The 27,411-nt window shown below is 39.8% G+C and overlaps 1 protein-coding gene across 2 annotated transcripts in view; it reads right to left on the minus strand.

Moving 5' to 3' along the window:
• Positions 1 to 27,411, minus strand: part of NRP1 (neuropilin 1) — a 122,252-nt gene that overhangs the window by 25,056 nt on the left and 69,785 nt on the right. For both annotated transcript variants that reach the window (XM_067542618.1, XM_067542617.1), the window contains exons 7-10: positions 13,880 to 14,035; positions 10,503 to 10,647; positions 7,708 to 8,039; positions 2,463 to 2,607 (exon numbers count right to left, since the gene is read on the minus strand). In XM_067542618.1, coding sequence (XP_067398719.1) covers positions 2,463 to 2,607; positions 7,708 to 8,039; positions 10,503 to 10,647; positions 13,880 to 14,035 — 778 coding nt within the window. The remainder of the gene's footprint in view (positions 1 to 2,462; positions 2,608 to 7,707; positions 8,040 to 10,502; positions 10,648 to 13,879; positions 14,036 to 27,411) is intronic.

Consider the following 27,411-nt stretch of genomic DNA (forward strand, 5'->3'; position numbering starts at 1 on the left):
TCAGGAGTGTGTAGCTATGCCAGCTCCAGTTAGCTGACTCAGTGTAATCAGCACAGGAAACTTGTTCCAAACTTTTGTCTTCTCTGGACCGTTACTATTTTCAGTAACAACTAGTCATTGTACTTAAAGCCCATGCAATAATGTCTCTCTCTCTCGAACTCCTCCCTGCACTGCATCAGCCCGCAGTGCTGGCCAACCATGTCAGATAGCTTATGCACTCCCCTTGTATGCCAGAAATTCCAGAATGGATTGAGGTTCCTCTAGAAGCTCCATTCTGGGATGAAACATGGTGGAGCCACATGGCCTGTATGCAGCCCTGTGCCTTAAAGGCACAATGTAGTCCCAGTTACATACAGAACATAGTACATCTATTCCCTTCACTGGCTTCCTCTAGCCTTCTGCACAAAGTTCAAGCTTTTTATTTTGACCTTTAGGACCCTGCATAATCCCACCTTTGCCTGCATTTCAGCTCTCATTTCATCCTTACTTCTCTGAATGCCCTGATCGCATGCAAACCTTCCTCCTAATCATTCCCATTGGATTCTTCTCCCGCTCCCATCATTGTGACTTCTTCAGTGCTTCCCTTCCTATCGCAATTTCTATCCCCTCTTTGACTAGGCAATTCTGCTGGTCAGGGTGTGATAGTGTGGTGAAGCCATGGACCTACTTCTTCACCACTTCTGGAGTGGCTAGTAATTCTAGTGGCAATATCATCACTCATCCTTGTGTTCAGGTGAGCACAAAGACTGTGACTCTGGTCAGCCCCTGAATGAATGTATAGAAGGGAGATTCTTTGGCCCCTTCCACTTCTACTCAGAGTACAGTGTAGTGCTGTGTGTCTGCTTTAGGGTTTGATACTATTCCTATAACTATCAATAGCAAAACTGCCATTGAGTTCAATGGGAGACCGATTGCACCCGTTGGCTGCAAGTGCCTTTTGGGCAGATACTGTGTCTTCTTTTCTCTTTGATCAAGCGCAAGTGCAATCTCCTGCAGGAAGTGAGAATGGCCCCAAAACAGAGACCTCTCTCCAACCTCATCACTTTGCAGGCCAAGCGTGAAGCACATTTCTTCAACCCAGCTTTCACAAATAAGCAGAGGTGGCCAAATTTACTGATCCTCCGACTCGCGTACAACAATCTTCAGACCTTCGAGAGCCTAGGTGCACCTGCCGGGGCCTCGGACTTCAACCCTGCATTGGGGTGGTGGGGCTAGGGGCTTCAGACCTGGGGGGAAGGGGGTCTTGGGGCTTCAGCCCTGCAGGAGGTGCCTACAGGGGCTCCAGCCTTGCTCCTGCGGAAGCCCTGAGCCCCGCATATGTGCCCCGTGGGGCTGAAACCCCAAGATCTCCCTCTGCACTGGGCAGAAGTCTTTAGTCCCATCAGAGCTCCCTCCTTCTCATTCTAGTAGGCGGAGAATGGGTGGGAGCATGGGGGGAGGGGCTATGTGAGCCACGCTTTGACTCTAAAAGAGCTGCATGTGGCTCGTGAGCTGCAGTTTGGCCAGCCCTGGCATATAGAAACATCAGCTTAACAGCACCCCACACACTTTCCCCTGGGGAAACTAACAGAGAAGGAAACACATGTCATATATTAGTCGCTTTGTTTAATTTATCTTTGGAAGGTGCTCAGATACCACTGTAACAGGACTGGTATAAGAACCTGAATAGTCTTGAATAGTGGTGCCTCATAAATACAAATAAGAATAATGCAGAAGGTCAATAGCAGTACAGTTTGTAACTGCCACCCTATTGCGCAGTCATCCATCTGAGAAAATGACCAAATGCACACCACTTATTTGGTATAACAGAAATGAAGTCACTGTGATACTGTAGGGCACTGCTGAAGGATCGATCCCTCGACTTTGCATTGCCTGGCCAGGCCATCTATCTTCTAGGTGCCTGATGCAGAACAGGGGCCTTGATTAGCAAAAAAACAACCAAACAAAAAACAATGACAACCATCCAACCAACATACTAAAGCCCCCAGAGGGGGTAAAATGATGCCTATCTTGCAGAAACAAGTGATCTCGCAATCTTATTTTGTGTAAACCTTCCTCCCCAAAAGCCTTCTTTTCCTGTGGCATCTCCGATAGCTAACATCTATCGTAAACCCCTTGGTTTGATCTTTGATCTCTCTGAAAAGTGCTACACACCCCTCTAATGTAATATACAAGTAATCCTCAGAGTGCTTAAAGAAGCAGAAGTCTCTATGCAGTGAGACCATCACTCTGATTCACAAGGGAACTGTGGAAAAATAATATATAACTGAGAGCCCCAGACATATTCAAATGTCCTCAGTGAGGACACTGACTGGGCCAACAAACAGCACTGATGGCAGTCACTGAAGCAAGAGTTCCATGTGTTACCTCTATGGAGCAGCAGTGCTCAGCAGTACTCTAAGCAAGAGTGTATCTGTATGAAAATAATTAATACAATGCATTCATATCCGTCAAACAATTACCTTCAAACTCACAGCCCAGTAGTTCCATTCGCAGCCCCAGTCCTCCATGTGTGGCTCTTTCAGGGTAGACGCGAATTAATCTGGTTGTTATGGGTTCAAAAGTCCGTAGCTCAGGTGTATCATAGTTGGTGTTGCCTTCAAATGTCTGCAAAGCATGACAAATGCTGCTTGTTAAAAAAAGGAGATTGCTTTCAACAATGTCTTTTTCTCTTTAGGTCTCCAGTATTTGAATTGGATGAGAAGTAGGCCAAACCCTACCAATTTAATAAGTGCCTGACATTCCTTTCTTAAATGAGGAAGGAACATGTCGTTAAAGCTTCTCTAAAAAGTGACACATTTCATTTTTCATAAACTCAGTAGCAACCAATCTATCAGGGTCATAACAGGAGCTGAGTGTCTAATGAGACATGTTTTTAAATGACACTCTGATCTGGGGTTTTAGTGGGTGACATTTTCAGCACTTCATGGGGGGAAAATGACTGAGGAAAAGATCCTGTCACCTTTTAAGTAGTTATAATAATAACCCAACTATTCAAGAGGAAACTTCAATCTGATTTCCCCCAGTGACAGAGTCAGAATTTCGTAAGTTATAGTTATTTCAAAAAGGTGTAAATTAAACTCCAGGAGCAGCAGCTGCAAGAGTTCTTCCAATGAAACTGGTCTTGAATAAGAACAAAGAAAACTACCTACTGACAGAGCTGCAGAGAATACCCACAGAATCTAAGAGGCCCTGGTAAGTTGATGGACATTTGTTTGGGACAAAAAATCTCGTCTCCGAGCAGCATTGTGGATCCCTTAGCTATACTGCAGTTCTCAATTGCTTATGACTCCTGCTGATGTCAGTGAAATGAAAGTTCTGCCTATGGATCAAGTTATTACTATTTATTATTTGTATTTCATCAATACCTAAAGGCACCAATTGAGAACAGGGCCCACGTTGTGCTAGGTGCTGTACACTCACAGCACATACACAGTAAACAACAGTTCCTGACATGAAGAACTTACAATCCAAATATAGAGGATAAAGGGTAAGAAAAAGGAAATATGATGATTCCCATTTTACAGATAGGGAACAGAGCTATTAAGTGCCCAAGATCTTACAGAAGGTCTGTGGCACTGGAACCTAGATCTCCTGAATTCCAGCATTACCCATAAGACCATCTTTCATTAAAGTACAGGATAGACAAAAGAACAGAGCAACAAACTGTGTGTAAAGCAGCTGAGATTTTACTTTATAAGAACTGGCTGAATCGCAAAACTAATCAAAATCTCCTTTGAACTGGAATCCAACTTTGAGATTATGGTGACATTTTAGAGAACTTCCAGCTCTTAGTCATGCAGGATGAAACTTCCTTTTTGCATTGATAAAAAAAGCAGCTGCCACATATCCTTCTCATTTGGATGAGACCACAACTCAACACACAGTACTTTCCTGCTAATGATCCAAAGGCAGACAAAGCAGAGGCTGCAGGAAAAGCTGGTTTTGTATTTCAATGCAGGGATAGGCCACAGGAAAAGCTGATTTATTGATATTTTCTGTCAGTGTAATTCTAAAAATGCCACTTGTTTTTGGTTTAAATGTCTATATAGTAAGAGAGTGGTTCCCAGCCCTTTCTGGCAACTGTACAAGTTTACTCAAGTGAAACTTTGGCCGTACCAGCTAGTGCCCTGCTGCTTCCTATTCAATTGTGCGTGGTCTAACCCACAATTAATCTTGGGCTGTTTGGAGCGTCTCAGAGACTGGGCTTTGCAACAGACCAAGCCTTACTGTGGAGTGAACAAGGCACAGTTAAATGGGTGGTGTATATATGCATATGCAAGGCCTTGCAATAAATTATTATTCTAGAGGACATGCTCCTGCTCCTTTTGAAATCAATTCCGAGCAAAATCTGGCCCTAAAGTGGGGAGTTGAGTCTTGAGTATCATTCACAAAAACCAATAGTACCAATAAAGGTAAATATGCCAATAGCTGGGATTACTGGTAGCCAGAGCTGCTTATAATAATGACATGACTACCCTCACTCCCTACGGGAGACTGGATTTCTGAGATTTCTTTCAAAGAGCACCGGAGTGGGTAGTGTTCTGAGAGAACTCAGAAGATTTCTGCCAGGAATGGGTATTCAGAATGCACCGTGATTTGTATCTAATTAATTTACAATTATTAAGGTTTTGTCTTATATTTCTATATTTTAATACAGCTCAGAAGGTCATAGTAGCTACCTACTGTATGAGAAAGTCGATGACAAGCCATTTTATGAGTAAAAGTAGGCAGACACATTATCTAAGGAATCCTGGCTTCCCTTTTAATAATAGTCTTAATAGCAACATATAATAATGAAAACTGTGTTATAAAAGACGTCAGTACTCAGTACTGACACCTAGGCATTAAAATTCAATAGGCATCTAGAATTATATTGTATCATTGTCTTTTGTAGTATAGACCTGCCTCTGATTCAGTTTTGACTGTTCATTTACGACATGCACCAGTCTTTGCGGGGGTGGAGGAAGAGGCATACAGCAAAACGTTGTTGCGAGTTGTGTCTTTTGTACAGGCTGTACCATAAAATGCTTTATTTGGTTACAAAGATAAACAATAGCTCAGTAAAAGGGAAGCTAAGAAGTGCTGGAAAGAGAGAAAAGATATGATTCCCAATGACATTTTAAAACAAAGTCAGCCTGGCAGACCGATTAAGGAAGATTGTTCCAGATGGCAGGAGAAGCAGAGGAGAAGATTCTTGCAGCATCAGTGGTCAGAAGGCGTGGAAGGAGAGTGAGAAGGTCAGCAGTAGATGAGTAGAAGGAGTGAGGAGGGAGAATGGAAAAGGAGAGACAACCTTCAGGAGATAGGCAGGCGCAAATCTACAGGGGGCGGGGTTACATACAAGCAGAGCAAACATAAATTGAATCCTAAAATGAGGGGGGAGCCAATGAAGTTGCCTGAGAATTGAAGTGATATATGCTTCTTTGTATGTCTGAGGTAGGTGGAGACATGCTGGAGTGTGGAAGAGCTGGAAATTGAGGAGACCATGGAGAAGAGAATTATAATAGACCAAGTGAAATGAGATGAAGACATGGATGGGGAGATAGGAGTAAAAGAGGTGGCAGACACAGGGCAATGTTTTATACCCTTGACATATATTGCTGATCCATTTAGCTTTTCAGAGTTCTTTCTTTACTTATATAGCATGCAACTGCTTGTTTTTCAAAGTCAAGATTGTAACCAAGTGAAAATGATGTGTTTCATTTCATAAAACAGAGATGTTTCCAATCCACTTTCATGCTGGGACTCAATATTGCTAGCATTCCATACAATCCAGCTCTATTTGCATTTAAAAATAATACATGCCTGTATTAACATTTTAAATCCATCAGTCTCCCAAATCCTAGGATTTATCAGATTCCCTTTTAATAAAACTTTTTCTATGGATGAAAATGTTTTGAATTTTTGGGGAGGATTATACTGTTATAAAAAACAACATTTTTAAAAAAGTCATTAATCTTGGAAGTTAATTTCTGATAGCAATGAAAGCTCTGGGTGGACTTAAATGGATTAGCTAGCATTCATTTTTTGTCAAGATTGTTAGCTTTTGACAATGATGACAAGTGCTTGGATTAGAAACAGAAGGCCATGTAGCATACGGTGTGCCATTTGAAAACATATGACAACATTTTTTTTTCTTATTGAAGTAGAGTGTGGAAGTACATGTCAAAACAACATCCATTTTAGCAGAGAAATGGTTAGATCCCAGTATTGATTTACACCCTCTTCACACTTTATGGTGAAATCACAACTCATAGTAACAAGAAAGCGTAATCAGTTTCAAAAGATGAACCCATTTTTTGTTCATCCCCAAAACAAATGATGAAAAAAAATAAGCAACTGAGAAGGACTCAGTTCTGAGAAGGACATTTACAGTGGAGTTACAACAGAAGAAGAAGAATGAAGCCCAATATTTACAAAATGTGCTAAGAAAAGCTAGTCATGAGTCCACTTAGCTATAATGCTGGAAAAGACATTCTTTGTTTTTAGGACACACAGGTTTGTCCAATGTATTGATGGGGCCAGAGAAGAGAACAGCCTTTATACCTAAAAACTCCAGACTAACACAGCTGGGATAAAGAGCGGCTAAGCAGGTGTGTGGAAATTTATACTGCATCTGTCACTGCTGTTCCTCTCTTTATCCCCTTCTTATAGGGAAATTCATGGTTCCTTGTTATGACCATACCAGTAGCAAAGCATTATGCCCTGCACAGGGAATGGTGATATCTCTTAAAGAACAGAGTAGGAGGCACAGGCAAATTATACAGGTGACAGTATCTTTTTAGGCAAAAATGTCTAAATATGCATTCTGGTCAAAAGATACCAAATAGCACATCAGACTAAATGAATGGGATTTTGGCTAGATATTTTAAAAACATTCCAGAGTGTGCATCCAGGATCAGACCTAGGCAAATACACTATTTGGGGCCTGTTGTTGGTTTCTGATCTCTTTCTTCCTCCTACCAGCTCACTCACATGGCAACCCACTTGGTACTCTATCTATATCATTTCTTCCTCTGTAAAATTTTTGCTATTTCTGCTCAGCCACGTGTGACAGTTGTCTCTAGTTCCCAGACAGGCTCCCAAATCCTGCACTGGTAATAATATAATAGTACTATGCATTGAAGGCACGATCCCTATCTTATCAAAAACATTTGAAAGTCTTTCCACTGATTTGAATGGGCATTGCATCAGGCCCTATCAAACACCTCTGTCTCAAAGCCATTTACATTCAATTCAGTAATTCTAAGACCAGCCCTTTAAGGTAAATAGCATTATCCCCATTTTACAGCTAGGGAAAATGAAGCAAATACAGATTTAGTGATATGCCTAAACTCACAAAAAATCCATAGCAACGTTAAGAATAGAATCCTCCAGAATTTCTTTTCAGCATTTGTCACCATATCATTGCAAAGGAGTCTGAGGTACACCTGAGACCCATAGGGTGCCTGCTGCACATGACTGAACAGAAATAGGGATCACACTCATTTGCAGGGGATGATAAATAAGCAAAAGCTCCATAACAGGGAGGAACAACTTGAGACTGGCCTGTTGGAGCCTGACCACAGTCACAGTACTGTTTTAGTAACATCCCTTTAGATTTGCTGCTGAAGAAGTCCTCCTACTTAGCTTAGACCTAGAGTCACCTCAACACAACCTAAGTGCTCTGTAAAAGGGATTCAGATGTAGTGATTTCTCCCTCACCTTTATCTTCTTCTTACTAGCATCCATGATCATTTTCCAATCGGATCCATTGTTGCTGTAGCCAATCTTGAATTTTTTCATGAACACTTTGTTTTCTCGGTGCTTGCCTCCCTGAACAATTATGCCCCGCACTATTTTCTCTTCACCGAGATCTACCTGAAGCCATTCCTTTGTATACGAGTGAGTAGTTGGTGGCAGTGCCCAGCCTGAACGGCTTGTTATAAGACGAGCATTTTCTGGGATCCAGTTTCGATCAACTTGACTAGATGCTGTAATCTGAGAGTCGGTAATGAGTCCTGACACCATACCCAACATCCCAGAGCAAGGATAATCTATAGAAGAAACAGACAATGTTTAACAGTTAATCTCTGCAAATCTATACAGCCATAAATCAAAGTACAAAAGAAGGACATGCCACAGCCAGTTCAAAGAATATAAGAAATTATTTGACCCTTTCTCATTCTGCTTGAGTCTTTAATTTAATTTATTTTTTGTTTGCTTAATTTTGTACTTCCTGGTTTTGGAAGGTAGTGGAAGTGCCAAAATACCACAAGTATTTCTGGCTTGATGGGAACTAGGAAGCATCAGAAAACTCATTGTCAAGTCTATTGTTATGAGTTTTCCAGCCTGATTTCAAAAGCAAAGGAGAGGAGAGGTCACATCTGAATTTGTGGATGCTTATTCAAATATTCTGAAGTTTGCCATCACCAGTAAGCATTTTGCAGACATAACTATATAAATTCTGTATGATTTTATTAGTGGTCTAAATACTAGGTATCTTCATGTTTGAAGAAGAACTCTGTGTAGCTCGAAAGCTTGTCTCTTTCACCAACTGAAGTTGGTCCAATAAAAGATATTACCTCTCCCATTTAATCTCTAATAACCTGGTACAAACATGGCTACAACAACACTGCAAACAATAAAGGGCATTTGACATTTATAATAAAACTCCTATTTTTAATGATTTATAATGAAACCATTAAAATTTGATCCAAGCTGAAACTTTTCATGAAAGATCTTAGCTCAGAAGTTTATTTTTGTTTTAAATGAAAATATTTAACACACCTGTTGAGGTAAATGGGAATTCTAAGAATAAAAAAAAAGAGAAAAGAAGTAGCTTTTTAAAGTTCTTGGTTGCACCCGTTTTATTAAAAATGGTTATTTTGGTGTGTGTGTGTTTTTTTTTAAAGACAGTATTTTGCTGGTAATGAGGGCAATATGCTGTCATTTCAGAAAGTACTTACATGGATTATTTGGGCAGTTCTCTGTGCCACATAAGGCCAGCAGCACTCGAAGCAGACTAATGCTCTTTCACAAATGGGAATCTGGCCTGATATGTCTAGTTGTTGGACTGGTTGGTTTCACATCTTGCCTAATTTTCAAACATGGGTACTCACTATATACTATAAAGAGAACATGCAATCTTAGTGCTCAAATAAGCATTTAGGCTTGAAGGATGGGCATTTATGCATCTCGTATAAGTGATGATTGAGTTTCAAGTGCAAATCTAGACACCTTGTTTAAGAGTTCCAGAGTGGTAGCCATGTTAGTCTGTATACAGCAAAAACAACGAGAGTTCTGTAGCACTTTAAAGACTAACAAATTTAATTTCAGCAGGCATAAGCTTTCGTGAGCTTCAGCTCACTTCCTCAGATGCAGTTGGTAGAAATGATGCAGCAAATAGGAAACATATATAGAAGGCAACATATGCATATGCAAGGGCATAGATAAAAATGGGGTAGGTGGATAAAAGCCAGGTACTTGAGGCATAATGACAACCATTGAGTAGGAGGTGAGAATGGGTGATCAGAGCAAATTACTTCTTGTAATGAGAGAGCCATTCCAAATCCCTGTTTAAACCAGTTTGAATGTGTCAAGTTTGCAGATAATTTCTAACTCAGCAGTTTCTCTTTCAAGTCTGTTTTTGAAGTTTTTTTTGAGAAGTACAGCTACTTTCAGGTCAGCGATAGAGTGCCCTGGGAGATTGAAGTGTTCTCCCACTGGTTTATGGATGTTATTATTTTTATGTCTGATTTGTGTCCATTTATCCTTTTGCGCAGTGATAGTCCAGTTTGGTCAATGTACATGGCAGAGGGGCATTGCTGGCACATGATGGCATATATAACATTAGTGGATGTGCAGGTGAATGAGCCCCTTATGGTGTGATTGATGTGGTTAGGACCAATGATGCTGTCACTAGAGTCGATGTGTGGGCAGAGCTGGCAACGGGGTTTGTTGCAGGGATAGGTTCCTGGATTGGACTTTTTGTAGGGTGTATGGTTGCTGGTGAGTGAAGCAAATACTGCATACAATCAACCTGTGGAACTCTTTGTCAGAGGATGTTCTGAAGACCAAAACTATAACAGGGTACAGAAAAGAACTAGATACGTTCATGGAGGATAGGTCCTTCAATGGCTATTAGCTAGTATGGGCAGGGATACAATACCATGCTCTAAGTGCCCTAGCCTCTGTTTGCCAGAAGCTGGGAATGAGTGACGGGATGGATCACTTGATGATTGCCTGTTCTGTTTATTCCCTCTGAAGCACCTGGCATTGGCCACTGTTGGAAGACAGTATACTGGGCTGGATGGACCATTGGTCTGACCCACTATGGCCGTTCTTATGTTCTTATGCAAACCATACCCATGTTTAGGGCTCTGACCATGCAAATGTGGAAGACATGAGGACCTAGAGAACAGTCATTTTTAAAGAACATTAAAAAAAAGAAAGAAAGAAAAAAGTGCCAAATGTAAGTACAACTGATGTCAGCTTTTCAAAATTTTCCTGGCACCTACCTGTTATCTTACAGCCATAAACTTCAAATCTCAACGATATACCATTTTCCCAGGTTGCAGGTCTGATTCGAACAAATCGTGCTAAAACTGCCTTGGGAAAAGTCCTATAAATAACGTCAGTGGGGTTGACATTTCCTTGAAATACCTTTAGGAAGAAAGGAAAAGCACCATTTAAAAAAAAAAAAAAGTATTCTTTTTTAAATGTAGTTTATAATTCTGTGTTTTACACATACCAACAATCCAAAATTTAAGCCGTTTTTTGCACAGAGGAATATATCATTAAACTACTTGCATCATTTCTGCAAGCAACTAAGTCTGGAAGATGCAGCTGTATGACATACTCATGCTTAACAATCTAACTGCTGTACTGGGGCTTTATGAAGAAAATTAAAGAAGACACAATATATATGAGAATACTGAATGTAATTGTTAATCCATTATAGTTAGACTGGGATTCATTGGACAGGTCCTGAACCTCATGCTCAGATGAGCTGTGCTCAGTGCAGCACATGAGGTGTTGGTAAATGTAGCTATATGCTGCCTAGATACTCCTGTGAGGATCTGTTTGACACTCCCTCCCCCGCCCGCCACTGAAGAAGATAGAACAGCTTCAGGGAACATTCGGTGAGCGGAGGAGCACCAGAGTGTAGCAATGATCTGGCTATGCCTCTTCTCTCCTGGCATGCCCCTCGTGCCAGGTATCTGTGTGGAGAGCCTGATGTAGCGCCAACTGCACTGGGTCGATGCCATCCAAGGACCGTGCAATGCTGGAAGAAACCTCAGCTCCCTAGTTAGGGCAGCATATTATGGCTTCACTGAGCTGCATAGAGGCTGTTGTGTGAGGTAGGGTCTTTTTCTACGTCTGACTCAGAATCAAAGATCTGGTTTGAATTCAGTGAGGAATTATCTGCATTTTAGACTGTATAAAAGTTCCTTTACTAAATCAGGATAAAATATGCATTCCTTTGCTTGTATTTGGAGTCTGAGTTTTGCAGGGTAGAATATTGCTTATTTTGACCTTCTGTTATATAAAATTCTTCTTAACAAATACCAAAGTTCTTCTTTTATCTTGTATGGTGAGGTTTAATCTTTATAGCTGATTGTTTTCAATCTTCTAGGATCCTGTCTTTGTCCCTTTAGGCCCAGGGTCAAACAATAAGTCCCACAAATAACTTTTGTATTGGTCTTTGCTTTCTAGTTGGGATGTGGTAAACACACACTTCTGTAATAGGGTCAAAACTTCTAAAAGTCACAATGCAGAGAAGGTGACTCAGTTTCCTGCTTCTTTCTCAGATAATGTGAGGACAACATTTCCTGGGTTTTTTTTGTTTTTTTTTTAATGTATGTAGTCTTAAGAACTTCTCCTTTTATGGGAGATTTGACAGCTTCTTATACATAATTCCAGGTTTCCTGTTTGCCATTTTCAGTTGCTGCACTAATTTAGCGAGTTAGCTGTTTGCAGCCATCAGCTCATAACCCTAAATTATTCCTTAGAGAATTAAATATACTGGATTTATTATCTAGGGAGAGCCCCTAGACTGATGTTCAACTTCTGATCCATTTCTTTTAGCGAAATCTTTCCAAGAAGAATTGCTCTGGTTTTTCTTAGTGGGTGAATCTGGATGCACCCAATGATTCTGATTAAAGGCATGAAACTCCACGTTATGCTGTAGCTATAATCATTTCAAAATGAAGGCCTCCTCAAAGAGGTTTGTAGTTTCATGTGCCTGTTGCTGCATCAATAGCCCCAGCTCCCCTGCCTTTTGTTTTTTGAACAGGGATATAAAAATTGAAAGTCAGCCTAGTGTAGATATGTGATTTTTTTTTTAGTACTCTGACCTATGGTAAAATATTGCTGTTTTCCATCAGTTTTGCTTTGACTAGAGAAAAAAGTTTTTAAACTCTTCTAACCAATAAGACAGAACTGTCAAATCTTTTGATTATTACAGCAAAGCATGTACAATAGCCATGTAAATTGTAAGTTTTCCAAGGAAACTGAATTTTGAGATTAATTGTGAAAGAGACATTTGTTCTGACCACACAACTAACAGCCAGGAAACCCTAAGTGCTAATACCAACTTAAACACTGTCTTCCTCCATGACTTTGGATGAGTCACTTCATATCTCTGTATCTAAGTTCTTATATAGTGTCCATCATTGTGGCATTTGACCTTCTCAGCTTCCCCTCATTTGTAAAAGAGGGATAAAAGTACTATGTCACAAGGCTGCTTTGAGGATTAATTTGTTATTGTTTGTTAAAGTGCTTAGAAGATTGAATGAGCTACGTTAAGTGATAGAAATTATCATCATTTTGAGTGGACCCTTTTGTTGAAGGTATGGGATAGGACTATAACATACAGACATGTCAGGATCAAATCTATAACTAGATATGTATATATATTTATATTATACAACTATGGCATGACTTCAACAGTCTGCTCAAAACAGCTATCTTGAAAGAAGGCAGCATGCAATAATTCAGTTTCTATTAGGTCACATTAGAAACTATTGGGAACACTGGCTCCTGGGTGAGCATATGAAGGAAGTTTGAGTGGGAAAGTGTAAGCATCAGTATGACGACTCATGTGAGTAGGGTGAGCAGAATTTGACCCTTAAACAAATTACCTTCATGCCCACCATGGCAGACAATGAGGATTTTTCTTACAAGTGGTAAAAACTATTTCAGTTGGAGGACAGAGAAGGCAAATCCACAGACAAATGGAGTAGGAAAGGTGATTTAATAATCTTTATAAGGTTGCAAAGATATGCTCAGTTATCTATCTGAAGTACTTATATGTCCCCCATCACCGTAGTGTCTAAGAGTATGTCTACACTCCAACTGGACAGCTATGCCAGCTGACTCAGGCTCATGAGGCTTGGGCTAAGGGTCTGTTTAATCACAGTGTTTAGACGTTTGGACTCAGGCTGGAACCAGGGCTCTAGGTCTCGGTGAGGTGGGACAGTCCCAGATGTTGGGCTGCAGCCCAAGCCTGAACATCTACACTGCAATTAAACAGCCCCTTAGCCTGAGCCCCACAAACCCGAGTCAACTGACCCGGGCCAGCCATGGGTGTCTAACTGCAGTGTAGACCTACCCTAAGAGCCTCACAACCTTTTAATTAATGTATTTACATAGCACTCCTGTGAGTAGGAAAGTACTATTATCCCTATTTTACAAATAGGAGCTGGGGCACAGAGAAATGAAGTGATTTACCCAAGGTCACACAGAAATCTGCTGTAGAGCAGGGAATTGAATTTGGGTTTCCCACATCCCAGGCTAGGGACCTAACCACTTGACCATCGTTCCTTTCTCATTATTGTAGCTATTACAATGGTTCACAACTTGCCAAGAGTGAGGTGAAATGGAAAAGACTTACCAAAGGTTTATTTCCCTCTTTAAGTGTAATCCAGTCTTCTCCATTGGAGCTGACATCTACTCGGTATGATTTCACATAATACTTTTTCTTAGTTTCCTTTGAGATGGCTCCCTGGGTCCCGATGCCAGAGACAAATCGGAGAAGCCCTAGGTCTACCTGTGATAAAAAATATGGAGATGTGGACAATCTGTTTAGAGAATAATCATGTTACAATAACAGAAAACAGCCTTCCTTCCAAAGAAGCATAAGGGGTTAAGAAAAAAAAAAAAAAGAAAAGTATCCCATTATGGATGGCAATATGATCTGTAGCTTGTATTCTGTGACTGTGGTTCAATTTATTCCTAAACTGTATTACAATAGTATGTGAGAACATCTGCCTTTTCAGTCAAGAGGAGAAGGCATATACTAAAAAGTTCTCTTTCATATATAGCAGAGGCACCAGAGATTCCCATCAACTTTAATGGATCATATTCCAGGAACTGTTTATTACTGTAGTGCCTAGGAACCTCCCTCATGGACCAGGTGTTATACACCCATTGTGCTAGGTGTTGTACGCAGAACAAAAAAACAGTCCCTGATAAACTTATGAGTAAAAGTCCTTGGTAAATACCTCTGTTCTGACAAATACCATGCAGTTGAATCATCAGAATCCATGATATAGTTAAGACGACCTAAATTCCCATGTAGACAGTGATAATAATTCTTCTATTTCTTCTATAAACCTATCTACCACCTCTCGGGGAGGTGATTTTACTACAGGGAGGGCAGAACCCTTCCCATTACAGGGGCAGTGCTGTGCCGCTTGCATTTTAAGTGAGCCATAGCCTGACATTTTCCAAACTGCTGGGGGAAATTAATGCCATTCTACGAGGATTTCTATGCAGTATATATGTGTGAGTGTGTACACAGACACACACACACATGTCCACATTGTGTGTTAGATGCATTCTCGCTCCCTCTCTCATACACATGGACAGCATCTAAAGGGTTGAGGGCAACCAATAATCATAGCTCCATAACTTTTACTCCTTCCTTATTTTCTTTCTTTGTGCAAAACAGTAAGAGGTGCTAATTAAAATTGAGTGCATTAATCTGTCTCCCAAAAAGCTGTAATCTATCTTTTGCCTCTTATAACAAATTATTTAATTTCAATATAAGAAATATAATTATTCACAAAATATTAGCCCTACTAATATACTCCCCTAAAAAGAAACAAAAGAGACACTATGAAGTCCACAAGAACGTCACTATTGCTACTGATTGTATGTGAAAAGTGCCCAGATACTACAGTGAGGGGCAGCACTACAAAACCCTAAGGTAGGTAGATTTATAACAGTTTCATGAGTCTTTATAATTAATTCTGTAGGAATGAGATTGATAAAATCATGTTCCTAATCAACATGGGTCACTAAAACTTAAAAATGTCATTGTAAAAGCAAAAAACCCCAAAATCTTGTCTGTTGCGGCAATGCAGCTATCATTAAGGAATAAATTGCTCGAATATTTGGTTCCTGAACAAATCCCTATTGAATCCCTCTCTCCAGCTACAGCATAATATCCTATTGCCCAGCCATTAATAGGTTGAATTAACTCCTCTTGTGCTAATGTCCCATGCATGTCTCAAGCTTTTCCATTATTTTCAAAGCATGCAGGATGCAGAATGTATGTCTCCAGTGTCCCATAAGCATTCTTTTTCCTGGATGTGCTATGTCATACATCCAAAGGCACTGGAGTGGCTAAATCAGTATGCTCTGCATTCTTTCTCAGATAGCTGTAGGAAGTGTTATTCAGGACAGGGTGGCTGCTATTTTGATTTCCATGTCATATACAAGTCATTTTGAAATCCTGCTGCAAAAGAACAGTAGTACTATGTGGGAAGGATAGTGCTGACTTTCACTGCAAAACCCTTGTCTCTGCCATGGTTTTTAAGGCTGGTAATGCCTATACTTGCATTTTAGCTTGATGCATCAAACATAGCCCTTGCATGTGACTTTCTAGGGGAGAAATGCTGCAAAGATTTATTTGTAACAGGAAAAAAATTCTCTCTCTCTCTTAAAAAAAAAAATTCCAACTCTGCCTTACAAAAACAATCAAGTGATTTAAAGTTACTGGAGAGCCTCAAATGTTAGATTGCTACAATCTGAAAGTTCATGGGGGAGTCTGGGTATCACTGCACAGAGCAATCTCAACTTAACTTGAAATGCTCTCAAAATTGTACTCTACTGATTGTAAAGTGTGCTGCACAGAGTCATGTCCAATATCACATTCACTTCCAGGCTGAAGTGCACTTGAAAATCTGAAAGTCTGCGAGAGTGTAGTGCTGAGTTATTTAAATGAACTGCTTCTCTTAACATTTCCAACAGCTCTTCAGGTTTGAAATGATTAGGGTCCTAAGCATGTACAGTTCCAGCTGATTTGAAATGACTCTAGTGGGTTTTTTTTTTTTAACATACAGTATGTAATTCATTTTGAATGAAGTCAAGCAACAGCATATTATGAGAGTTCTAGATATTTGAAGCCACGGTAAAAGTTAACATCAGACGCTAGGGGAAAGGTTTGACAAGTTGACTCTAAGGCAAACAGTTATTGCCATCAAACCAGAACTTCAAACACTATGTTTATGAATCCTTCTTACTAATTGAGGTGATAGCAATAATATAAAAAAGACGGAAACTACCTTGGAAACTGCATAAGAAATTTATCTCTGTGCAAAAGGTTTAAGTGTTGCATCGGCCAATAGTAATTTCAATCTATATCCAAATTCCTGCTACCCCCTGGCAACTGAAGGGATAACTATGGCCAGACACAGCTGCTCAGTGTTAGAATTTCCCGAAGAACCATCTTCAGAGGGCAGTAGTTCAAGGATGGCTGTGTCATCATTTCCTTAGATGTTGTTATGCTTTTGGGGTAGTGCTTATAGGAACAGCTGTACCTACGCTTTCTAGTGGGGTCTGTGTATAACAGTATGCTCACTTTTACACAAAGGCTTCCAAACATTAATGTACAGAGATTGCTCATTTTTCTCAAACTCAATCAGCCCATGTCCATTTGTGATAGTAATAAGATAATTTGACAGCTGGCTTTTTGTTTTATATTAGTTATATTTTTGTACATTGGTTTGAAGAACTGTTTTGTGTTAATTTGAACTGGGGAGAGATGTGGTGACGAAAGACTGTACATTTGAAGCGGAACATCAAATGCATTCACTAAAATTATTTGACATTTCACTCTGTGTGTGATAAACAAACATCTGGTATTTATTTTATGGGATGCAAACTATTTTGTATAAGTTTATTGCACTTTGTGTGGTTGAGTGGCTGTTATCTGAGCTAGGCTATACAATCCACAATACTGACATCATGACCAGTACCAGAATTTTATTTTTGGTTATCGTATCTCGATTATTCTCTTCTTGAGTCTTTCCCTACCTTAATTCAGATGAAAACTTGTATCACTTCTAAAAAAAAGGATGCATTAGGGCCTGATCCCATGTACTCTGCTTAGCGTATTACTTGTTGCAATGAGACTACCTGTGCTGGCAAGCACTACACTCGGTAGCAAATGTGTAAAGGATTGGACCCTTAGTTTACATGAAATGAGGAAAATCTGAGATATATCATTTTTCTGAGAGAGAAATGGCCCTATCAAAGGAAAACAGTTGTTCTTGCTCACTGCATCAGGCTTCTTAAAGCAATTCCTGCCCTATGAAAGCATATTGAAAAATGCTGTCTGTTTATGTTTATGAACTATTGCCTCACTATTTATTCTGCAATGCCTCTTTGCACCCAGTAAAAATATTTTTATAGCTGCACTATTGTCTGACAAACTATAGGAGTCCCATGCCTGAGATATAGATATGCAAAGTGCTGCACACATATTTTATTCAAACCACTTAAGGAGGAGGACAAAGAAGCATATGTAGCACTGTGCAGTAAATCATGTAGCAAATCTCTGCAAACTGCTGGTTAAAGAGCAGCATGTAACTTGCAAGCCATGAAATGAATATTACTACTTCCTATAATCATACATAATCATGTCATAATGAGGAAGGCCTTATTTTCAAAATGAAAATCTGCTTTTCTCAATAAAATACAGTCCACTGAAGCAGTCATGGCACAGGGGTAGTGGTTACCAGCTATTAACACCCTTTCTGTAGGCCTGTGCAACAGCCTGAGAAAATAAAGGACAAAGGGCTGGAGTTTGATTAACAACAGGAAGCTTTTTGTTGTGAGCATCTTGTGGCTTGAAAAGCTGTATAATTCATCACTTGACACTACATACCAAAGTAAATATTTTGAGAGAATTGTGTCATTTCCTTAGATAACATGAATCGCCCTGAGAGTCAAATTAACTATTGTGATACTTCACTGCTCTACTATCTGCTACTCTAATTATCCAATTGATCAGCATTGTCTTTCATTAGCATTGTCTCCCATTAGCATAATCTTTTTTTTTAGCTGCTGTTGATTTGATTGATCACTTTGGCCCATGCTGTGTGTAGAACTATTACTCAATTCAATATTTATCGATATTTAAGTCCCCGGGGTTACAGCTTTTAATTGAAACGCTAAAGGAACTTTTTATTTAGCTGGCAAATCAAATTAATTCCAATAGTCTTCACCCTTGAAATCTGTGGTCATTACAAAAGTACAACTCCTTGACTTCCACTTTGGTGTTAAGGGAGTAAAATTATCCTTCGTCTTTCTGCAAAACTCCAACTGATATTAATGACAGCTCCATAAGGAGAATAAGGCGAGAATATGGCCCTTAGAGAGGGCTCTACCATGCACCAATGGACTGACCTCAGCAGAAGCAGGGCCTAAGTTCATTAGTAGAAATGTATACTAAACGTGAATATGAAATTTGTGTCAAAGGACAAAAATATCACAGCAGCAAAACAAGAGCCCCTCTTGCTTTAATAGTTGAAATATTCTTCACAATCTTAGCTTCGAGCCTAAATCCCCATTGCTGCTTTGTAACAGCAAAACGTAAATGCAAAGGAGGCTATTGCATTCAGGCACTGACACTGGTGTTGCAGTACTGAGTACAGAGAGATTTTTCTGAAAGGCAGATTAACCAGCTCTGATAGGAGAAAACTTTGGAAAAGGATGAAAAGGTTTGGCTGCAAGGTATAAAGGAGGTTCAGCAACTGTCAGCACTGTGCTTGCTGAAGAAAGAAAAATGCAAAAAGTGTAAGAAAAATGAAGTCCAAAAAGAAAAAGAAAAGACCTCTGTTTTTTTTGACAGAGAAAAGATAATGCTTGTGTGGGCTGTGTTGCATCTGGATTCATGGCACATTCTCCCACTCTTATGTTAATTTTTTTTTTTGCATAAATCAGAAGCAACTAATTAAAAAAGAAATATTTAATTCTGACATGTTCTTTGAACTGGTGTTCCATCTGGTTCTGTTTGAATAGTAAAATCTGCTGTAGTTGTAAAAATTGGCAAGCAGCACTCTGGTAAGAGAAACAAAAGAGACTCAGTACAGCAGGTTAATACACTAGCATTTCAACTTGAGACATTTCCAGAATTCAGCAAACCAAATCGCTCCAGTATGGAAACTATAAAGATCAAATGTGAAAGAGAAAAATGCTGTTAGTGGGGTGGGAGAAGCACTGCCACTGGTCTACATTAGCTCTGTATGATATTTATAGTCTGAGTCTTTGAAAAGAGTTTGGTTTAAAAGCACAAGGAACGCAATGTTCTGATGAAATGGGCTAAATGTATTTTATGAAATACATTCATTGCATGTACAATGCTGAGAAACAAGTCTTCAAATACTAATTTCCATGCTCCACTAAAATATATAGTTTTAAAATGTCTGAAGTAATATAATTATATTCAAAAGAATCAGAAAAACAACATCTCTCTAATTTATCTTATGCCTGATAACTCCTTAAAACCTGGACACCAAGATACAATAAACTCTGATAACAAATAGTGTAAAATGTAATAGTATTTGGATTTCTATGGACTCCAGAATCTAAGTAATCAGCATTTTATGCAATTTAAAACTTCCCTGTAGCAATGAACAGAAAGGTTGATGTACTCCCAGTGCTTTAGAAAAAGATTATTTTACATGTTCAAGAAGAATATCTAATTGTGAAATATTACTTTAAAATTAAAACATTTGCTTCAACTCTGCATTAAGTTGCAGATGGATACCTAAGACGTGTACAATGACTAGATCAGAAAAAGAAAAAAATGTGAATGGCCCTTTTCTCCAGCTAAGATACTTAGGAACCCTTGCTGAGTAATAAATGATTCAAGAACTTAATACTTTTAATTAACATTTTTTGAATACTTATTTGTAATTTACATTTAATTTTAAACCTGAGCTTAATCCTGTGATCTGGAATAAAGACAAGTATTTAGTACAGTCTGAATGTAACCTTCCTAAGTTCGTGTTAGAGACTATAGAACTGGGAAACTCTATAGCAATACTTACAGAACTGGTTTCTTTTAACAGAAGAAATAATTATAGGACTTTTTTCAAAATTAATGAGTAACTAACACTCACAAATGAGAGGCAAGCACCCCAAAGTCTCCCAGTCAAATTGCTTCTTCCCATGTGAGCAGCTGGGCTTTGTGTGAGAAGCAGTGAATTTCACCTATACAGCAATGTTGTGACATTCTTTTGCCAGTTACACTAATAATAGATAATCATGTCCCAGAGGTATCATACAGCATAGGTAGCAGGACCTGTTGCCTAATACATTTTGGCATTCTGAATCCAAGTACATTACTATACACATGTAAAAACATACAAATAACCTTAGCTGCCCCCTGTATTTCTGCTTTACCACCCACTCTAATGCAGTAAAAGAAAGTTGGTAAGCATGAGGAAGATACATTATAATAGATAAATAAAACCTCTACTGACTTAGATCTTGATTCTGCAAATAGATCTGCATGTGTAGCCACTGACATCCAGGAAGAGGCCCAGAGATAGACCTGATATTCATGAACATGGCAGTAAGTAGGTAGCCTGAGTTACATGTGCATATCCATGTTTTCTTGTTATGTGTGAGCAGCTCTCTCTTTCTCGAAATTTGACATAATTTCTGCAAATCAGGCAATTGCTCACTTTTTTTCTGCATTCATTTTTTTCTCTTTTAAAGGAGGCTATCAAGTTTGTCAGGCCAAAAACTTGACTCCCTATTTCCGGCACAGCACATGCTGCCTGTTGTTTTTTTGTTTACTATTACCCTAACAATAAGTCAAGTTTTTTAAAAATAGATTCCCTTTTGGGGAAAATCCAGTAACTATGATGAGATGCTGTGGTGACTGGCATGCTGTAAACAGAGAGAGAGAGAGAGAGAGAGTACATACATACAAGGATCATCTTACAGTGTCCTTAATATTTCCCCCCTCATTTGAGAGAGGTTTTAGGATTCCCACAAGAGATGAGACCTGGAAATGCAACAGAGCCAAGCAACATTGGCATAGATCCTATCCATAGGTAACCAGCCTCTAAGTGGTGATCTCTGAGCCCCCTCCACTCTTCTGACAGCATTTCTAAAGAACCTGCATTGCCATTGGCTCTCTCCTGGTGCTAAAGGAGGGGAGTGCAGAGTAGGGGGAGATGCAGATGGAAGATAATGGTAATTCAAACTATATTAATTGCCAGGAGGATTTCCCTCGGAAATCTTTTAGTAGCTGAAGGGAACCTGATGTGTTGAATGGCCATTCCCCAGTTCAGCCCTTCTCCCTGCACACCTGTCTAACTCAAACCATGCAGATTTCATGTTGAGGAGTTTCCAAGGGCAGGGGTTGATTCCATGGAGCTGCTGTTCCTCTTCTCTGTGTTCCCCACCCTGTTCTTGCAGAAGCTGCTCCCCTCAAGAAATGTAAAGGGGACCCTTACCTATTTTTAGCATCTTGGTTTTTGAAAACAAACACAAGAGTGGATTTACTGAGGTAAGGATGTCATTACACAGAGGACCACTGACAGGAAGTCAATCTTCTGGCCAAACAAAATTGATAACACCACTTAAAAATTATTTCTGTACTGCAAGGCCCATGTCAGTCCAGAGCAGAATCTGACCTTAATGGGAGTTGTATTGGTGAATCAAGGACAATACCTAATCTTAAGGGTGTCTTTAGCTACTTCTTTCAGTATTAAAATAGTCTGCAGCCTTTATGTGGTTTGTTAAAAAATGTAGCTGCCTCAATTCATGCCATAATGGGACAAGCTCATCCCTGGAGTAGTTTCAGTTGAGCGACACCATGAATGAATTTAGATGAATGCGTTCAACATAGGAGGCTGCCAAGAAGAGAAAAAACAGGCTACATAGATACAGCGAGTTGTTAAAAGTTCTGTATAAACAGTCTCTGAAGAAAAGCCAGTTGTTCCTGAGAGCAGATGAGATGAGCCTCAGTTTAATGTTTGGTCAGTTATGTTTTCTCTGTTGGAAGCTTTGTTTATCAGACAGTTATGAAGTTTACATGGATGCCTCTTTGAAGATCATTTTAAAAAAAAAACAGAAAAAAAAATGAATTAAACTTGTAGACATGAGCCAAAAATAGAACTGGTTCCCTGTAGAAATATACTCCTCTTCTCCCCCTGTGTTCTGTGAGCAGGGTGTAACAAAACTTGGGAGAGAAATTGAATTAATGTATTGTGAAGGGCAGATATTTACTACATGGAGAGAATCTCCTTTGTCCTTCCCCCTTACCTATTGGGCAAGTGAAAGTGTCACCTGGTGCACAAAACAGAATTAAACTAAGACAAAAAGGCAGGGAAACCCATGGACATACAAAGCAAATAACAACAGAAACCCTGGAGCATGGTTGGGGGAATACGAATTGACCCACAGGACCCATAAAATTCTCAGCTTCATAACATTGTACAGATGTGGAAAGAATGGGCAAAAAATGCCTGATAGTCTCAGTGAGGTACTCTGCTGTAAAATAAAGTCGTCTATCATCTACACATAATGGACAGGCCCCACAGGCACAAAGCTCTCTGGGTCAGTAACAACTATCCTTATTATAACACACCTCAGCTGTGTGTTCTGACGCACAGCCCAATATTTCTTGCTGTTACTTTCCGTCATACTCTTCCCACTCTTGCTTTTTGCCTCTGCTGCAGTCTGACACCTGTCTTGTCTTGTAATTAATTTTATTTCTGTGGCACTTAAAGTCAAATCCTGCTCCTTCCTTCATGTGTGCAGATGGCCTTGGATGCACTGGAAGTGGTGTGATTCCACTGCATGATGGTGGGAGGCAGAACCAGAGAAGCCCATACAGAGGGTCTGCTCATCTCCAATGGGGCTTTTTCCTCACAGCTGTGAAAGGGGGTGACGGTGCACTCCCCACACTGGCTTTGAGAGGGTTCAGGCAGAACAGGTAGGTCCAATCAGCCAATTAGGCTGGAAGTTGGGGGAATGAAGGATGGGAGGAAAACCCTAATTAGAAGGAAGTTCTCTTCAGCAGAGGTGGATTGGGCAAGTAAAAACCCAGGAAGCTGGCAGCAGCAGCAGCAGCAGCAAGGGCTGCTGGGAAAGTTTGTAGTCACTCCCTGGGAGGAGGGAGTTGGGAGGCTGGCACACCCAGAGAGGGAGAGAGTGCCAGATGGCAAGGAAAGGGCTCAGGGAAAGGCAGTAAGGTCAAGAAGGGAACAGACATTGGCTGCTGACTAGAGGGTCCGTGAGCTGGACCTTAGAGTAAAGGGTAGGCCCAGGTTCCCCTGCCAGCCACAGAGGTCATGACATCATGGGTCAGTGAGTGGGAAAACTGCCTAAGATTGCTGAAGAAAGACTTTAAAACCACTGAAGGGAGAAATGTATAGTGACCTGGCTCATGGAGCAAGATAAGCAGGGAGATGGTGTGCAACTGTAGGAAGGGACGTTGACCTTGGGAAGCTAATCCCCAGAATGACCAGGAGGAGGTGCCATCCTAGTGGTGAGAAGAAGAGCCTGTCACAAGGTGATTTGGAGCAGGGCTGGGAAGTGTGTGCATGGCTAGTAGGTCTGTGACTATATTGATCCACTGACCCCTGCATAATGGGTGATGTGTACAGAGTAGTCTATTATAGCAATAAGGCTGCAAGTGCAGCCTTGGAGTAGCTGTGCTGCAGTTGCTCCCATATGCTGGAGAGAGGATTGCCCCTTAAGGCCCACATGACCCCTCTATATCAAGCCTGGCTATTAAGGTTTGTAACGGGAGTAGGAAGGGTTACCCTGAGTGTCCCCTCACCATTCTGACTTCCCGGGGATAAAGGTAAGGCCTGGGGGATCTCTTGGTTTGAACTGGCTCATGAAATGTTTGAAACATTCCAAACTTCATACTTTCTATGGCTCTTCTACTTCTACTATTTGGTTTCAGTATTTGCCTTTGTCAAATTGTATCATTTATTCCCATGTCACAGCTTCCTCCTGGTCAATTAACCCAGGTCCTGGCCTGTGCCATCTATACTCTGTAATAATCTCCAGAAAGGAAGATTCCTGTATCATTCTTTACCTTCATACAAACATATCTTAAGACCATAAGACAGCCATAATGATTTTCCTCACACAACTGAAGAGCCAGCATTGCTTGTTATAATTTTTCTGGAGTGGTATTGTGAACGGTAAAATGACATGAAGTGAATATATAACTTGTATTCTTAAAGGAGGGAAAGGGAAGAATTGACAGTTACTGTGCTTTCATGTCAGTGCACTCCCTAATGATGGGTAAAGCCCAGCAATAAAGCCTGTGAAGTTCAGCTCTCAGGCAGCCTTTCAAAGACTGAGAGGACTTAAAAGCTGAGTTTTTCCAGGTTTCATCTTATCACATGCAGTTGTATGATGCACTTTACGGCAATGCAAACTCCAAAAGAACCAAAAACAAAAAAACACAGGCACCACTGGTTTGTACTTCCCCAAGCATTCATGTGAAACATTTAGATAAGCTTGCTCAGGAAAGCCAACCTAAACAACTGCCTGATGTAAGAATAACCCTGTTAAAGAAATTAATGTGCTGTGTACCAGCCTATATAAATACTGACTGTATTTCTAAGTGAATACCTGATAAGGAAATAGGCCAGTTACACAGATGAAAGCCCAAGGCACCAAATGATGAAATGCAATTATTTTCAGACTTACAGGAATAAATCTGCTATGCACCAATTTATATCAGTTCTGCATGCTTTTGTGTCACACTTAAAGGGATAAATATTAAGGAATATAGATAACTGCAAATTTAAAGGAAGAAAGACAAATGTGGAATGAAAGCTCCATTTCAGAAGTCCCTGCCAGTCTTCTGAACTACTCTGTACACAAAAATGTTTAAAATCAATATATATTTTCCCTGCACTAAAGAATTAGCGGTAAATATACAACTGATATCTTAATCAAAGGAGATGGCAGGCAGGGATTCAGAGTATTATTTAAGAAGACCTATTCTTACCTCCCTGCTTCAGACTTAGATTTACATGGCCACAAGAGGCATGTAAACCCCAGAAGACTTAGGAAACCGACTTTGTACCCTGTCTTCTGATCCTCCTGAGGACAGTCGGGTCTAGTGAGTACCTTGACTAGGTGTTCAGCTCCCACAGAGATGGATGTGGTATAAGAATCTAGACAGACGGACAGGAGGATAACAGGGGACCTGCTCCATGGCCAGAAGCCTGCTGCTCAATCTAAGTGCTTGCGTAATTAATAGACAGGCTGTGTCTTCTTTGCAAGCAACCTGATTCTGGAGGGCTTGTTAAATATTACAGGAGAGAAAAAGAATTACACCATCAAGGAGCTACTGCCCAGCTAGGTGGATTGAATAAGAAACACACCCCGAGATGCCATTGCCAAGCTGTGCAGAAAGATGAAAAATTGCACACCCCAGACACCATTGCCCACTATTGGAAAGAATAAGAGTGTCACATGGACCAGAAGGAATATTTTGTTAGTAACTTGCAGATTCTGCAGTAAATATATCCAAAAAGTGTTGTCCACAGAGGGCTTGAAAACCTGTTTTGGCATGAGAATTACTGATAGTGTAGGTTACCAGTGGGTCTAGTAATGAACAGCAAGTCTCCTTTCAAAATCAAAATATATGTTGGTCTCCAGTGTCTTCTGTTTAATATACCTTCTCTGATGTTATGCTCTTTTTGTAGCACTGCAGTCATTTACATTCCCCCTTGAAGGGAAGTGGCTAAGATCTGTTACAGAGGCTCAGAGATATAAAGGCCTGTCATGTTTAGGAATGCCTGGGTTTTGCTCAAGGGCTTCAAAAACAAAACAGGAACACTATTTAAATATAAGAATTTCATGTGTTACGTTACACACTGTAATGTAACTGTAGGTCCTCAATGTGAACATTAAACGTACTCTGTAAAAAATACAATTACTGGTTCTAGGGCAGAAATCAGCCATCCCTTTTAAAGAAAAGTTTTGAAAGTGCAGTCATAAAATCCTTGCATGTTATGGATTTCATTAACATTGTACTCCCCTAGGATTCCCAATTGTACAATAACAGGAGTTCTTTAAATTTTAAATACCACAGACAGGAACAGATTTCACTAAAGCCAGATGTGGAACCGTCACTCTGGCCTTACTGGTTCTAAGAGCTGAAACTGTTTGGTAATTGATATCTATTAACATGTTTGTTGTTTAGATTACAGAAATGGAAACACTATACTATTTATATTAAAGGATATGTTAATGAGGGACACTGACTTACGTTTCAACAACAGTATCTTGCCCTTGATTAAATTAAAGGGTTGTTTTTATTTATTTTTAAAATAATTCTATTTCTTCAAAGAATGGAAACCAAATGTATGAAACATAAGTGAAATAAACAAGTAAGTTTAACTTAAGGTCAGGACTCAGTAACATTCCGTGTGACAATGAACTAACTTAAGGCTTATTTTTGCTAAATATCATCACCTGTATTCCTTTCATGTCTTAATTCCATTCTTATTTGTATATTCATAGAAAATATTTATATGTTAACTTAAAATGCACTAGAAGAAATTCAGCCCAGGGTGACTCCACTGGAGACAACAGGGTTGCCTCTTGGTTCAAGCTTTTTCAGCAAATTTTAAAAATGTGTATAAGTGTAACAAGAAATGGAGAAAGAGCTATGAAGGTGTGTGGTATGGTTTTGCTCTTGATTTTTTGTCTGAGCTTTTGACATATATTTCAAAATGAAAAACAAAAGAAAGTGTTTATTTAGCACAGGAGGGTGTGCAACTGGTATTTCGCTGAGTTAGTGACATATTTTATGGGCACAAAGGGAGAATCTAATTTTCCCACTGAAGAATAGATCCTATGTCCACAGCTGGAATTCCTGCCGGTCTTTGTTCAATTAAATGTTACAACAAGCATCCACCATTTTGCTAACTTTCTTCAGTGAAACGGTCCAAGAGACACCAACATTTCAAGGAAAATAATCATATCACATGCCCTCTAGATGTTCCTCTCAGGATATGGAACTGATTTTTTCTTTTAGCAAAAACATTAACCTTGAAGGGAGGGGAAAGGAAGGGAAAGGAGATTGGTAATATTTGCCTCTTACAAAGAATGGCAAACCAAGGAAATTAATGGTTAGGG

Source organism: Emydura macquarii, unplaced genomic scaffold (genome assembly GCF_026122565.2).
Source record: "Emydura macquarii macquarii isolate MOO-44397 ecotype Brisbane River unplaced genomic scaffold, CSIRO-AGI_Emac_v2 contig_719, whole genome shotgun sequence".
NCBI classification, from domain to species: domain Eukaryota; kingdom Metazoa; phylum Chordata; order Testudines; family Chelidae; genus Emydura; species Emydura macquarii.